Genomic DNA, 13,996 nt, shown 5'->3' on the forward strand with positions numbered 1-13,996 from the left:
CCAAAGGGAGCGTAAAGTTGGCCAGCTGATTCTTGCTCCCTGCCCCTTCCTCCTAGTTTATCTGAGGGGGATTTGCAGAATAACTCGCAGGCTCTGGGGAAAGCCATGCTAAGCAGGTGAAGTTTCCATAGGGTGAGTCTCCTGGACTACCTTGGCGCTTGCTGAAGGTGGTTCCACAGCTCAGGGCTGCCTGCCAGGGAAGCAGCTCACCCTAATCCCTAGGAGCTCGCTCCATCTCGGAGTGACAGTTGATCTTAGCCCGGCCTTCAGAAGGCCTTGAAGATCAGGAGCAGGACTTTGCCTCTCCCTTGCACCTTGCTGAGACGCCAGTGTGGAGTCTAAGCAGCCCTGCTTTCATCTCCAGGCCTCTCTCATAACTATCCTTGGGCTGCTCTCAGCTAGCCCTTCCTCTTTTATGCTGTCTGCTGCCCCCTGGCCCCTCGGGATGTGTGAGCATGGCCTTAGCTGTTGGCATCTCCTGCTAGCAGGGCTATGGCTGCTCAGGGCGGTATAAGGAACCGGATGTTTGGGAACTGACATTGTGCTCTGTGCTTGGCGGAAGGAGCATTTGGAGAAACCCAAGTTTTGATCTGTTTGCATACAGGACTGGGGGGAGGGATAGCTCAGTGGTTTGAGCATTAGCTTGCTAAACCCAGGGTTGTGAGTTCAATCCTTGAGGGGGCCATTTAGGGATTTGGGGCAAAAATTGGGGATTGGTCCTGCTTTGAGCAGGGGGTTGGACTAGATGATCTCCTGAAGTCCCTTCCAACCCTGATATTCTATGATTCTATGATTCTAGGACTGGAGCCTGGTGCGATGGTGTCACCTGGTCTTCGTCCATTTACACTAGCCCCCCATCGAGTCATTGCTGATGCATCTGGCCTCACGAGCAGTGTCTTGATGGGATGTGGCTGCCGCCTTCTGGGAAGGCAGGAGTTTGCCAGGCGGCGATAATGGTTTCCTGGCTCCAGTCCAGTCTCTGATGCCTCCTTGCCTAGCTGTGGCCTCTCCGTTGGCAGCTATTAATTTATAACGGGGCCACTTAGTGCAGATGCAAGTTTCTGATTAGGAGAGAGCTGCTGGCTAGCTGGCAGTGGGTGGAGCTGGGCTAGAGGCTGATTTGGCTGCCAGGGCGGATTCCTTGCTATCAGCCCTTTCGCTGGGATAAGTGCAAACCTTCACATGGCAAGGCATGGAGCGAAAGCTGGAGATCCAAGTGGGCTCAGTTCTCCTTCATGTAACAAACCAACAATAGATTTCCATCATTGCCCTGTGTATGCATCTGTCTGTTCCCTCTATAACACACCTAGCTGTCCCTACACAGGCCCTAGCTGCATCATCTACCGTTGCCTGCATTCCCCGTGGCTTTTCAGACACGTTAAAGACGCCCAGAGCCTGGGATGGGTGTGATATTTTAAAATAGGTTTAACTGTAGAGAAACTAGATTCCCCAAAAGCTGAGCTGCTCAGTACAAACTAACCTCCCGTCCCGTCTCTCGTTTCTTTCTGAACAGAGAAGGTTGTCAGATGAAATTGACAAACTGAGGTCGGAGGTTGACCAGCTAAAGACAAGAAGCGGGACATTTGCGGACAGCGTACATACGAGGTAAGGACTTCAGGCTTGGCCACAGACTGTCTTGCTGCCCTGTGTGCACTGCACGCCAGCTTCTTGGGTGTGACGGGATCTATCAGGCCTTCTCTGCCCCCTGCAGCAGCCATCGGTTTCCTCCCTAGCTCCGGGAAAATCTGCTCAGACAAGGCTATCAGCGAGGCAGCTGGCAGACCGGCCAGCAAGGCTGGCCTGCTTCTTCTCAGTGGCAGAGCTGTGGGAACTGGGAAGAGGAGGAGCTCCCCAGTGCTAGCCCAGAATCTCAGGGACAGGTCAGGCCTTACCCTCAAGTACTACAATTAAGTGCTTGCATTTGAAGGATTTTTTCCCCCTGTACTTAAAAATGCAGACAGCCGCATCCTGAGTTCATGCTGTTGTTCAACTGATGAGAGAGACCCGCAGTGCTTAAGTCACGGGTCACCCCGCTCCAAGTAGGTGGCCACAACTTACAGAGTAAGGCAGGGAACACCTGCAATCCTGCACATGGTCCCTTTGGGGGCGCTGCAGAGCAGCCCCACCTGCCACACGGGGCCATAGACCTGAACCGTGGGCGTGTTCAGGTTCCTGCTCTCTCGGATTCTCTCCCTGCACCGTGAGCGGTGATCAAGGAGCAGCGCTGGTGTCTTTGGGGCTGGCAGGATCGAGCTGCAGATTGAGCTGAGACTAGCGCTGGGCTGCGGGAGCGGGGTGGGGGGGGGAATCCCTGAAGTTTGCTGAGTCAGACCCAACGGCATTTGGATTCCTTTTCTGTGGCAGTAGCTTGAATGCGGTGTCAGGCATATCCAAAATGAAAATGTGTAGGGCTGGGGTCCCACTGGGGTCCCATGGAACGGCGCCTGTTTCTGCTTCCACACACGGAGTCCGAGCTGCTGCCGGTCCTGCTGGGAGCTGGACTTGCCATGACCCAACCACGTGCAGGATCTTGGCTCCACTTGCTCACGCAGGCTGAGGGCGCAGGGAGAGGAGAATGAAACCTCCACCTCCTCTTCTCTCCCCTTCCAAGGCTGGATCGCCCAACTCCCTTTCGTCTTCAGGCTGGGCTGGAGAACTTGTGAATTGTGGAGCCAGAAAATGGATGTGGGAGGCGGGGCAGGGGTGCCTGGGGAGGGGCAGATTGTGCCTGGGTCAGGATAGGGGACTTGTGGGGGGGAGGGGGTGTCTCTGCCCGCCATCAAGAGGTTGTGGGGTTCCGACTGACACTTGAAGTGTATCCACCTTCTGCCACTCAGCGGTTGATACATAAGATGGTGTCACCCGGTTGGGGCACCGTGGCTGGAATCCTGATCTCCCTCCGCTGGGGGTGGCAGGACAGGCCTCTCGCCAGGGTGCTGCCCCCCCCACCTCCCAACCCCTCCATCCTTTTGCAGCAGGCCCTGGCTAGCAGGCGACAAACAGGGAGGTGAAGGAGGAGCTGGGGTTTCTGTCCGGGGGACAGCCCCTTTTCTCAAACCCACTGTGCTTTCTCACCCCCTGCACCTGAGCAGGTTGGCCCAGTTAGCAGGGAGCTGATGGAGAAGGGGGTCGCCGAGTGTTCCTGTGCCCCTGCTCCTTGGGTCTTTGAACATCACCCCAGCAGGCCGGAGCATCAGACAGGATGCACAGAATAGGCCAGCAAGCGGTGGAAGGGTAGGAGGAATGTCCAGGGAGCAGCGGGACTGGGGGCTTGTTATCTGCACTAATAATGGCGGGGGGCTTATTGCTCCCAGCACAACATGAGCCCAGAACCAGACCAGCTTCCCATCCACAGACAGGCTGGAAATCCCACTGTGTCCTAGTGGCCTGGGTTCAATCCCATGCTCCCTTGCTCTGCTCCTGTGAGCCCTCCCAGCAGGGGCTCCTGCTGGCCTGGAGCTCAGCTGCTGCCCCACTTTTTGCAAGGGTGCAGCAATGCGCCCCATTGGGCAGGACCCATCTGATGGCCATAGCCCTGCCCCCGCCCTTCCCCACTCACGGAGTAGAGACTGGGGAACCTGGCAGCATCAGCCTCTTGTCGGTCTGGTGCTGGGGGCTTGGAGAACTTGTCTGTCCTCTCCAGGCCACCTCAACCCTTGAATCCGCTACGGGAGATAGACTCCCGCAGGTGGTGTAGAGCCGAAAGCTTCTTACGACAGATGTAATACTAGACCCATCACCTCTCTCTCTGCTCCCATTATCCACCCCTTGCCCGTAGATTAATGAATGTCAGGGGCTAGACCCAAGGCTTTTGGGCTCGTGTCTGTGTGCAGTGTTGGCTGCTGGAGCCAGTATTGCATTTGCTGCTATGCAGATTGGATTCCACTGTTAGGGAAATATGGATTGCATTTCTGTTTACAACAAAGGACTGCAGAGTCAGCAGATAGAGACAGGGCAGAGCCTGCTCTCATATCCACTGGTGCAGGAAGGTGCTATAATATTTGCTGCACACTTGGCTGTGAAGATTAAGAAGAAAAAAACGATATATAGATTGCTACAGCAGCTTTCCTAATTTGCCAGGTGCTTTTCAGTGGTGCGGGATTCTTTGCTGCCTTTGGAATGACAGAAGCATTGATTGAGATTCTCCACGGTGACTTCCCCCCGCCCGTTTCTCTGAATCTAGTGGCCTTTTCTGGCCACGATGATTTTTGTACAAATGTAACTATCACGGCAAACACCAGAAAAACAATTATTTTTAAAGCCTATCGTGCAGCTTCCCATCTGTAAGGAGGAGGCAAGTCCAGATCACGGCCGGGCCACTCTGCACACCTGGTTGCATTGGCTAAAGTCCTCAATGAGATTACTGCAGCTTTATGATCCAGTGAAACAACTATGCCACAGAGGACAGTATCTCACCACAGGATCCCCTAGGAAAAAGAGCACGGGACATCTTAGCAACATCAGCTGCCCAGGTCTTCATTTCAGTAGTGGCTTCATGCTCTGCTTGGACCCTTACTGATGGGATGGGGAAGCTTCTGCAGCTACTACCACAAGGCCATCCAAAAGATCCAGGTAGCCCGCTGCCTTTTCACAGCACTGTCGCTGTTGGTTTTTTTTTACTTCTTAATCTTCACAGCCAAGTGTGCAACAAATATTATAGCACCTTCCTGCCCCAGTGGAGCACAACACTCCCACCATCTGTCTGCTGGCAACATGTCTGAGACGCAGCGCTAGGGAAGCCGCGGGTAAGAGGCTCGTTGCTTTCCTGTTGGCTGGGGCAGGCTGTTGGAACCATACCTGACTCAGCCGACACGGCAGCTGGAAATAAAGCAACTGACTTGTAGGGCAGCTGGAAATTTTCCATCAGGACTGGTTTTTGATGGAAAATTGCGTTATCAACCACAGAAAATTTCTCAGGAAAAGCATCTGTTTCCTGTGGAAAACTTTGTTTTTGTTTTGTTTTGTTTTTTGGTCAAACCTGACTGCTCGAAAACCCAAATGTTTTGATTTAGATACGCTGCTGTGATGGTTCATGGGAGCTGTAGTTCAGATGCCTCATGTCCCCATTGTCATCTATGAGCTAGACTCACCAGCTGGACTACATCTCCCATGATACACCATGGCCACGGGCTCCCTGATATAATCTTGAAAAGAGACTGGTGCATCATGGGAGATGCAGTCCAACTAGGAAACCCAGCCCCATGCAGGAGGATGGAGGCATACGCCCACGAACTATGACTCCCATGGCAGCATTTCAGATCTGACATTTTACCAGGTTGGCCAACATTTTTTACTTTATGAATTTCCATCAAAAAGTCAAAAATGTTCATATAAAATTTAGACAAAAAATGTATGTTGTGGGCCTTTTCCTGGCAAAACACCCATTTTTCTGCTAACAAGCAGAAGCGCATATTGCCTACTCAGCGTCCACATCTGCTCCGACTCGCTCCTCAGACAATCTGGTCCTTTTGTCCCATCTATGACTGAGGCAGTGGGCAGCAGGAACACGGAGAAGACTCCTGTCACCATGCTGTTGTTAGAGGAGCGATGGTTTTAAAGTTTCTAGTCACAGACCACAGCCAGCAGGTCCTGTAGGGATCTTGGTGGGAGCGAGAGGGAGTCCCTGACATCTGTTCTCTGACTTCTCCAAAGACCTTCCAGTAGGTCCAAGTGCAATCAGCTGTAGAGCCCCACAGCAGCTGCATCATCCCTTGGAAAAGGGCTTAGAATTGCCTTTGACGCTGTATTTCCCCAACGGCCAGGGCTTGCCATCCCCCAGTCCGCTCCTGATGTGGAGGAGCCAGTTTGTGGTCAAGAATGGATCTGAGGTGGAGTTGGCTGGATATCTGATAGGGGCAGGTAGCATTGGGCATTGGCAAGAGGATTTGATGTTACTGCCAGTAGAAGCTGGGACGTGTCTGCAGAGCATGCCAGCGGTTCTTAAAACTGTGCCAGCACCTAGCAGCTTGACCAAGTGAATGACTGAGTGTCATGGGGCAACCCACCTGCAGCCCCTCCCGCGACAGGTTGCGGCATGACAAGCGTGACTGTCTCAGTTTCCTTTCTTCTGAGTCCCCGGTTACTCTATACCAGGCTCTCTCGCCCCTCCTTGGGGCTGGTTTATTACCAAGCCATCGTGTAAATAGTCCAAAACAAGTCTCAACACATAGTCACCCCCAGTGCATGGGGGCCTTAAAATCTCAGGACAGATAGTCCCTTGGTGCGCCCCATACCTGGGCTTGTCATTGGTCCTCTCCTATCATTCTGCCAGGACAGCCACTGCAGCCTTTCCAGCTAGAGTACAACACCGCTCTTCCCAGAGGGGCCCCCAATGCCTCTCTGCTGGGAGATCATCCTCACCATCAGTCCCCCTGTTCCATTAACCTCTCCTGGTGTGGAGATGCCCATGGCTAAGCCCTCTGCTTAGCCTGCCTTCAGCCCTGTCTGGCCCTCAGCTTCCACTATCCAGCTTAGAAATCAGCAGGCAGGTCCCTCTTCTGACTTCAATCCTCTCCATTCCTCTAGCCCTGGCTCGCCAGCCAGCAAACCTCTCTTGCTGCTCTCCAGCCTTCCCCCAACACCCTCTTACAGCTTCTTTCAGGGACTTTCTCCAGGTCTCTGGCAGCTCTCACCTGCCCTAACTCTAACCCTAACCCTCTCTCTGCCCCATTTATATGGCCCAGGTGCCTTCGGCCCATCAAGGACCCTATGCCCCATTACCTGTGACCTAAGGCACACTGGGGCCTTTGGCCTGGAAATTCCATTTGAAACCCTCCTTTTCCTCTCGGTTAAGGGACTGCTGTTCATAGGAATTGCCAGACCAGACCAGGGGTCCATCTAGTCCAGGATCCTGTCTCCAACAGTGGCCAGCATCAGCTGCTTCAGAGGAAGGTGACCGGACTCCCTAGGTGACACCTGTGGAATACCCTGCCCAAGGGGGAATTTTGTCCCTAACCCCATCAGTTAAAGGTTGGCTTAGTCTTATACCAACCTAGAGCACAAGGGTTACGTTCCGTAGAAAAAGGAGACGAGGATATATCTAATCTACTCTTGCTCCATCAGTCCGGGCTGGTCAAGCAGGCAGTGCATTGTACTCCTATAAAGCTTCTTTCAGCATTGGCCATGCACCTGTCTGGATGCCTTTCCTGTACAGACGTGGGCCTGAGCTGGAAAACTCAGCTGAGGCTTGTCGACCTGGCTCTGGAGGGCAGCTGTTTAAATTGTGTGGCTGGCTGGGTGAGCAACAAAGCAGCATGTCACTCTCCCTGGCAACGAACTACATTGCAAAAAACGGCACCGGAGGTGGTGCAGAGGTTGTTGCTGACCCAGCGCTCAGTCTGGAGAGCGGTAACGTTTGCTGAGGACAGCAGGACTGGCAATCTCATTAGTAACGGGGCGTGTCCTACATCCCCCTTTGGAAAGATTCAGACATGAGGGGGGGATGGCTTAGGGAGTTGCTGATGGAAACTGAAGTGAGCCTGTGTAGGGTGCTGTATTTGAAAAGCATGAGGTGACATGCGACACGGATTGGTGGGTAAAGGTCTGGAACATGCTGGCAGTGAAAGAGATCAGGGCCAGATTAAGATATTTAGGGATCTAAAGATGCAGATAGGTGCCTAGTGAGAGTGACAAAAGCTCCAAAACAGACTAGTCACCTGACTCCCGTTGGAAATCACGTTTAGTCTCCTAGTGGGATTTTCAAAAGTGCCTAATTGAGTTAGGGGCCGAAATACCAGTGACTTCCGATGGGAGTCAGGCTCCTGACCTGGTTAGGTGATTTTGTCCATCCCACTAGGCACCTGTCTGCACCTTTTGGTACCTAAATACCTTTGTAGATCTGGCCCTAAGAGACTCAGGCTCGGACCAAAGTGAAGTGGGGAAGGCCGTGGCCACCTGCGGCACAAAAGGCCAACATGATTCCAGGCTTCATGACAAGTGCTGTCGTGAAGAAGACAAGGGAAACAATTCCATCACTGGACAAAGGCAGGGTGAGGCCACATCTCAAACTGCGCTGGCTTGTGCACTGGCTACCTCACTAGGATGCCCAGGTCTGAGCTCCTGTACTGCGCAGAGGTGTGGCGAGGAGAGTGGCTCAAACATTTGCTATCCAAAAGGGTTTTTCAAATGAAATGAATAAAACCTGTCCATTTGTGGGAACCTCCCTGCCCCGAATGGTTGGTTTTAAACTGAAATTTTTCAGCTTTTTGATGAACCCCACAAAAATATTGAAAAAAAAAATTTGACAAAAAGGAAACAGTTTTGGTTTTGTTGAAATTTTTGGTGGTGGTGCTGGGGGTTGGGTGGGTGGATCACTTCCTGGCCAGCTCTAGTGGCAGATCTTCACCATGGGGATAGGCTGAAGTGAACTATGGAGAAGAGAAGGCTGCAGGGGGATCTTGGGGGACTTGAGTCCTGTTGGGAGGATCACACGAGTTCGGATGAGAACTATGTGAACTCAGGGGCAGGGGCTCACAGGGGAATGAGTAAATACACTGCAGGGCTTGTTCTTAGTGGCTCGGTTCTCTTAGCCAGGTGGTTGGTACCTGTACTGCCTAGCACACGGAGGTGCAAGAAAACATGAGCCATTACTTGGGCCCAGATCCTGATCTGAGTGGGAGTTAGATGCCTAAATATCTTTGAGGAGCTGGGCCTTGGGTGCCAGTTGCATCGCAGGTTGGCTGGTTACCTGCACTAGTTCTTGCTCACACCCACCAGGTGGAACTGCCTCTCCAGAGTCAGGGGTGGGGAGAAATCTCCCTGGGATCTAGAGACAGTGAGGTAGGGGCTTCACTTTCCTCCAGAGCCCTGAGCAGGCACTGTCAGTTCAGACTAGGTGGTCACAGCCCCGGGAGCTCAGACTTCCCCGTCTCCATCTCTTCTTCCCTTCAGTGCAAACCCGGGCTGGACACAGAGCGCACCGGCTCGGCCTGTGGGGTGGGAGACGGGTTTAGCAGCCTTCCGCATGAGCCAGCTCGTCCCAGGCAGGAGGGGATGCACCTGTGCTATCATAACTGCAGCATTTCACACCGTTGCTCTTCTCCATCGTTCTCGTAGGTCCCACGTGGGTAGCGCCACGGACCTCAGGTACCCCCTGAGCACTGGGGTTCATGCCCCCGCTGAGACCTTTGGGACGCCTCCTGGACTGCACCGGCCACAGAAGGGTCGGTTTGCAGCTCTGCGAGAAGAAGCCCCCAAGGTAAAATTCCCCAGTGTCGGCCTTGCTCCGAGTGCGGCTCGTGGCTGATCTCCAGCCAGCGGCTCCGAGGGCGGTGGCCGGCCTGCGTGCAGGCTCCAGTTACGCCTGCGGCTTGGAGTGTGTTACGGATCTTTTGCAACTGAAACAGCTGTGGCAGCTGCCTGTGTCCTTTCGAATGAGGGGGGCTTTGCTGGGGTCATTAGGCAGGGACAGCTGCAGGGCTACTGCCCTAAACCCCCTTCTTAGCCAAGAGGTTCCTTATTGTGTGGGGAAGTGACTGGACCGTGGCCAGGCCAGCACTTACTCCCTGGTTTAAAGTGCAGGGTGAAGTGGGTTCACAGTGCCATTACATGCACATGCACATGGCACGGGGCTGGCATGGGGGGTTGAGGGTCAGCGGAGCTGGTTGGCGTGCACTTACGGCCCTTGGTGAATAGAGAGCACTGCCCTGAGCAGAGTGTCTCTGTTGATTTCCCTGGGGAATGGCCTGGATCCTCTCACCAGGATCAGGCTCTTGAGCACCTGGGGGCCCCGTTCCATGGGACTTAGCACTGTGGGGCGGGGCTTTCCCTTCAGCTTGGCTTAAGGGGGCGTCCCCTCTCCCTGGGACCCAAATTGAGAGGGAAGGGTCTCCCCAGGGCCCAGCTCTAGGGTATGTGGGGGGGCCCCTTGCCCTGGGACCCAAATGTGGGGGCCCCTCTTCCCAGGAACCAGGTTGAGAGAGAAGGCTCTCCCCAGGGTCTGGGTCTGGGGGTCATATGGGGGGCCATCTCCCCGGGGCCCAGGTCTGAGATTGCTGGAGGGCAGTGTGTTGGTGCCTTTGTGCACAAGAGTCTCCTGGCACAGTTGTGAGAGGGAGGCTCACACAGGAATGAGGGGCACTCGGTGGCGCCTCGCCAGGGAGCAGACCCTGCCCCTACTCAAGGGGAGCCGTTGCTGGCTGCTTCACCTTGATGGCGTGGTCCCAGCTGCTCAAAGTTAGGAGCCTAACTCCCATGGGTTGAGCCCTGGCCTTTGCTGCATGGTGGGGAAGTAATGACCTGTGTGGAGTCTGCCGTCTCTCAGGACTGGGAGCAGGCCCAGCCAGGCGGCGTCCTGGCCGCTGTGTCTCACGCCTTCGACAGCGACCAGGAAATCTCGGACATGGAGGAGGATGATCGCGAGGCGCTCTTCAGCTCCATGGACGTGCTGTCCCCCAGCGGGCACTCCGACGCCCAGACCCTGGCCATCATGCTGCAGGAGCAGCTGGACGCCATCAACGAAGAGATCAGGTAGAATCTGCGGAGTGTCTGGTTCTGAGTGCAGCCATGAGGGGCAGGAGGGCCGGGGATATGGGTGCAGGGGAATGTCAGGAGGGGCAGGAGGGAAGGGGGAATTTGGGAGCCTGCAGGGGAATGTGGGGAGGGGCAGGAGGGAAGGGGGAATTTGGGGGCATACAGGGGAATATGGGGGGGCAGGAGGGAAGGGGGAATTTGCGGGGTGCAGAGGCAGGAGGGGAGGGGCAGGAGGGAAGGGGGAATTTGCGGGGTGCAGAGGCAGGAGGGGAGGGGCAGGAGGGAAGGGGGAATTTGGGGGTGTGCAGGTGAATGTGGGGAGGGCAGGAGGGAAGGGGGAATTTGGGAGCCTGCAGGGGAATATGGGGAGGGGCAGAAGGGAAGGGGGAATTTGCGGGGTACAGGGGAATGTCGGGAGGGGCAGGAGGGAAGGGGGAATTTGGGGGCATGCAGGAGAATGTCAGGAGGGGCAGGAGGGAAGGGGGAATTTGGGGACGTGCAGGGGAATGTCAGGAGGGGCAGGAGGGAAGGGAGAATTTGGGGGCATGCAGGGGAATGTCAGGAGGGGCAGGAGGGAAGGGGGAATTTGGGGACGTGCAGGGGAATGTCAGGAGGGGCAGGAGGGAAGGGAGAATTTGGGGGCATGCAGGGGAATGTCGGGAGGGGGATTCTGGAGGACGGGGTGGGAATTTAGCTGTACCCTCTGTCTGCTTTGCCCTGCTCTGGTGACCAAGATCTGCTGCAAACCCAGCAGACCGGGTCACTCGGCTTAGGGTACTTGCGCTGCCCAGAGTGGACGAAAGCAGCTGGAGCATCCTCAGGACCATGGCGTGGGCGTTCCAGCGGGCGGGAAGGATGGAAGGCTGAGATCCGGAATGATTTGGCGAGACGAAGCATCGTGGGGCAGCATCCTCTAGGGGCTCCTTGGGGCGTGTTCACGTGTGACATTTTTAACTAAGAGAAGCCCTGGGAGATCCCAGACGAAGCCCCGCTGTGCTGGAGTTATAGGGAAGGGTTCATATCAAAATACACTGCAGGGGCTCCTGAACAACCTTTGTTCTGCCTGGTCTTTGGGGCGGGCCCCGGGTCCATCCCTTTTGCTCCTGAGGGACGGGGCCCGGCTGCCGCTGCTGGAGTGGAGAAGGGGCCCCCATGCAGCCGCCTCCCTGAGAGGGGACAGGGGCCTCCTGGCACTGCAGCTGGGGGGCAGAGCCCTGTGGTGCCATCCCATTTGGCCGCTGGAATCTGGCAGCAGTGGAGGTAGGAGGCGGGACGGGGAACCCCCAAGAATGGCAACTGGGCCGTCAGCGGGGAAGCGGGATTTCTGCCACACCTCACCCCGTCTGCAATTCCTCAGGATGATTCAAGAGGAGAAGGAATCCACGGAGCTGCGCGCTGAGGAGCTGGAGACCCGCGTCACGAGTGGCAGCATGGAGGGCCTGAACCTGATGCAGCTCCGCAAACGGGCTTCCATCCCCACCTCCCTGACAGCCCTGTCCCTGGCTAGCTCCTCGCCCCCGGTCAGCGGGCGCTCCACCCCGAAGCTGTCCTCTCGCAGCGCCGCTCAGGACCTGGACCGCATGGGGATCATGACACTGGTGAGCCGGGCAGGGTGCGCTGGTGCTAGCCAAGGCCGCTGAACCCACTGGAGCCCGCGGGCGCCGCTCTGGGATCTCCCCACATAGCACCTGCCTGCCTGTGGGGTGGGGGCACAGCACGGTGTCTCTGAGCCCGCAGGTGGCACCTCTGGATGCTGCTCACTAGAACTTCATGGCCCGTTGTGTGTTCATTCGCACGCCTGCTCCTGGCCAGCGCAACTACGTCATGCTGTTCCCAGTGGAAAGGGGGCACGAGGCAGCCTGGAGGCCTGGGGGAGGCGGGGGCTGATGGGGGGACGAATGCAGGGGCGGTTATGAGGGCATAAGAGTGATGTGTGAATGAAGGTGGGGCGGGTCGGGGGCTGGATGGAAAGGTGGGTGTACCAAGTGTGGGAGTGTACATGGCGGGGGGGGTGTACCCAGGCAGGGATGTGTGTGAGGGTGTAGATGGATATGTAGTGTTGGCTGGGCAGGTGGACAGGTACCTGAAGGGGGGTGTAGGTGGGTTGGGTGTGAGGATGGAGTTGTGTGTAGAACTGAGCAGGGGGTGGGTGTATGAGGGCGGTGTGAACTGTGGGGGTGTATGGGAGGGTAGCCAGTTGTGTGGGTGCGGGGGGGGGTGTTGAAAGCCCCGCGTGTGTGTTGCCGATTCCCTGCGTTGATGTGCCCAGCCCTAGGGAAAGCCGTGCGTAGCCCGCACCTGGCTTTGTGGGCTGTCTGGGGTGGGCGTTTTGCAGTCAGCACCTCTGTCGCTTTGCTCTGCCCACAGGGGAATTCTCAGCTAACTGCCTCCCTTTCTGTGTCTCTTTCTGTTTGCCTCTTGCAACCAGCCCAGTGACTTACGGAAGCACCGGAGGAAGCTGCTTGTGAGTCGCTCTCTAATTCCTCTGGCTCTTGGACTCTCTCTCTTGCTCCTGTCCCAGGCCCCGCTGCGGTGCCTGTAGACTTGTTGAACCGCACGCGGGAGCTGCTCATGGGTGTTTGTATCCTGAGGAATGAAAGCTGGTCGGGGGAAGGATTGTGAGCAATATGGGGCTGGGGCTGTGCCCTGGGATGTCCATATGTTTGAACAGCACCTGGAACAGTAGGCTCTGATCCTGCCTGGGATCTCTGGGTGCTGCTGCAATATCTGTACACAGACAGAGAGAGGGGTGTACTGAAAGTGGTCTGAACCCACTCTGCCTCTCCACGTTTTCCAGCATGGAGCTCCTAACGGAAAGGCCAAATCCCGTGTCAGGCTGGGCCCAGGGTCTGTCCGTGGGACACATGAGTGACACTCAGCCATTCTCAGACACATCCGCAGGAGACAGCAGAATGACTCACCTGCAGCTCCGATCACCACTGTCCAGCGCTGCCCCTTTCACTCCACACATCACTGCAGCACAGAAATGAGTGTCCTGCGGGCAGCCCAGGTTTGTGGGGAGAAACGGGGGCCAGGTGCTGCCTGGGATGCAAGCCAAGAGCTGTGTCACATAACACGTACACGGACAGGGCCCCTGCCATCCCCTCTGCGTGAAGAGAGGCACTGTGCAGTACCACTTACCCGGGAGAAATCCCTGGGGAACGGGTTCTGGATTGCTGTCCCGGGCAGTTCATGCCCTCGGATATGTGTGTACGCCAATCTTCATCGCATGTGCACAGCTCCTATGCTACACCGAGGAGCTGGCTGTCTCCCTGGGCTCGCTTGCAGCCACCCCCAGTCCTAGCCGCAGGACTCTCCGGGCAGACGTCTGGGCCCGGGGGGTCTCTGCGTGCTTTGAATGCTGCTCGACAGGTCAGTGACAGTCAGGACTGGGATAATGAGCAGCGCCTGTCGATGGACGCAGCCCGTGGGGGTGTTCGGTGGCGGGGAGTGGCCTTGGGAGCCCGCTGGCATCTGTGGGACTGTGGCTGGGTGGTGTTGTTTTAGGCCAGCTCAAGGACGGCAG

General features: G+C 56.1%; 1 protein-coding gene across 5 annotated transcripts in view; it reads left to right on the top strand.

The window, feature by feature from the left end:
• Positions 1-13,996, top strand: part of PPFIA4 (PTPRF interacting protein alpha 4) — a 173,351-nt gene that overhangs the window by 117,003 nt on the left and 42,352 nt on the right. For 3 of the 5 annotated variants that reach the window (XM_038380190.1, XM_038380192.1, XM_043500428.1), the window contains exons 13-17: positions 1,514-1,605; positions 9,055-9,196; positions 10,262-10,467; positions 11,828-12,068; positions 12,899-12,934. In XM_038380190.1, coding sequence (XP_038236118.1) covers positions 1,514-1,605; positions 9,055-9,196; positions 10,262-10,467; positions 11,828-12,068; positions 12,899-12,934 — 717 coding nt within the window. The remainder of the gene's footprint in view (positions 1-1,513; positions 1,606-9,054; positions 9,197-10,261; positions 10,468-11,827; positions 12,069-12,898; positions 12,935-13,996) is intronic. The other 2 variants (XM_043500429.1, XM_043500427.1) reach the window with 1 other exon arrangement.

This window comes from Dermochelys coriacea, chromosome 21 (assembly GCF_009764565.3).
Source record: "Dermochelys coriacea isolate rDerCor1 chromosome 21, rDerCor1.pri.v4, whole genome shotgun sequence".
NCBI lineage: Eukaryota > Metazoa > Chordata > Testudines > Dermochelyidae > Dermochelys > Dermochelys coriacea.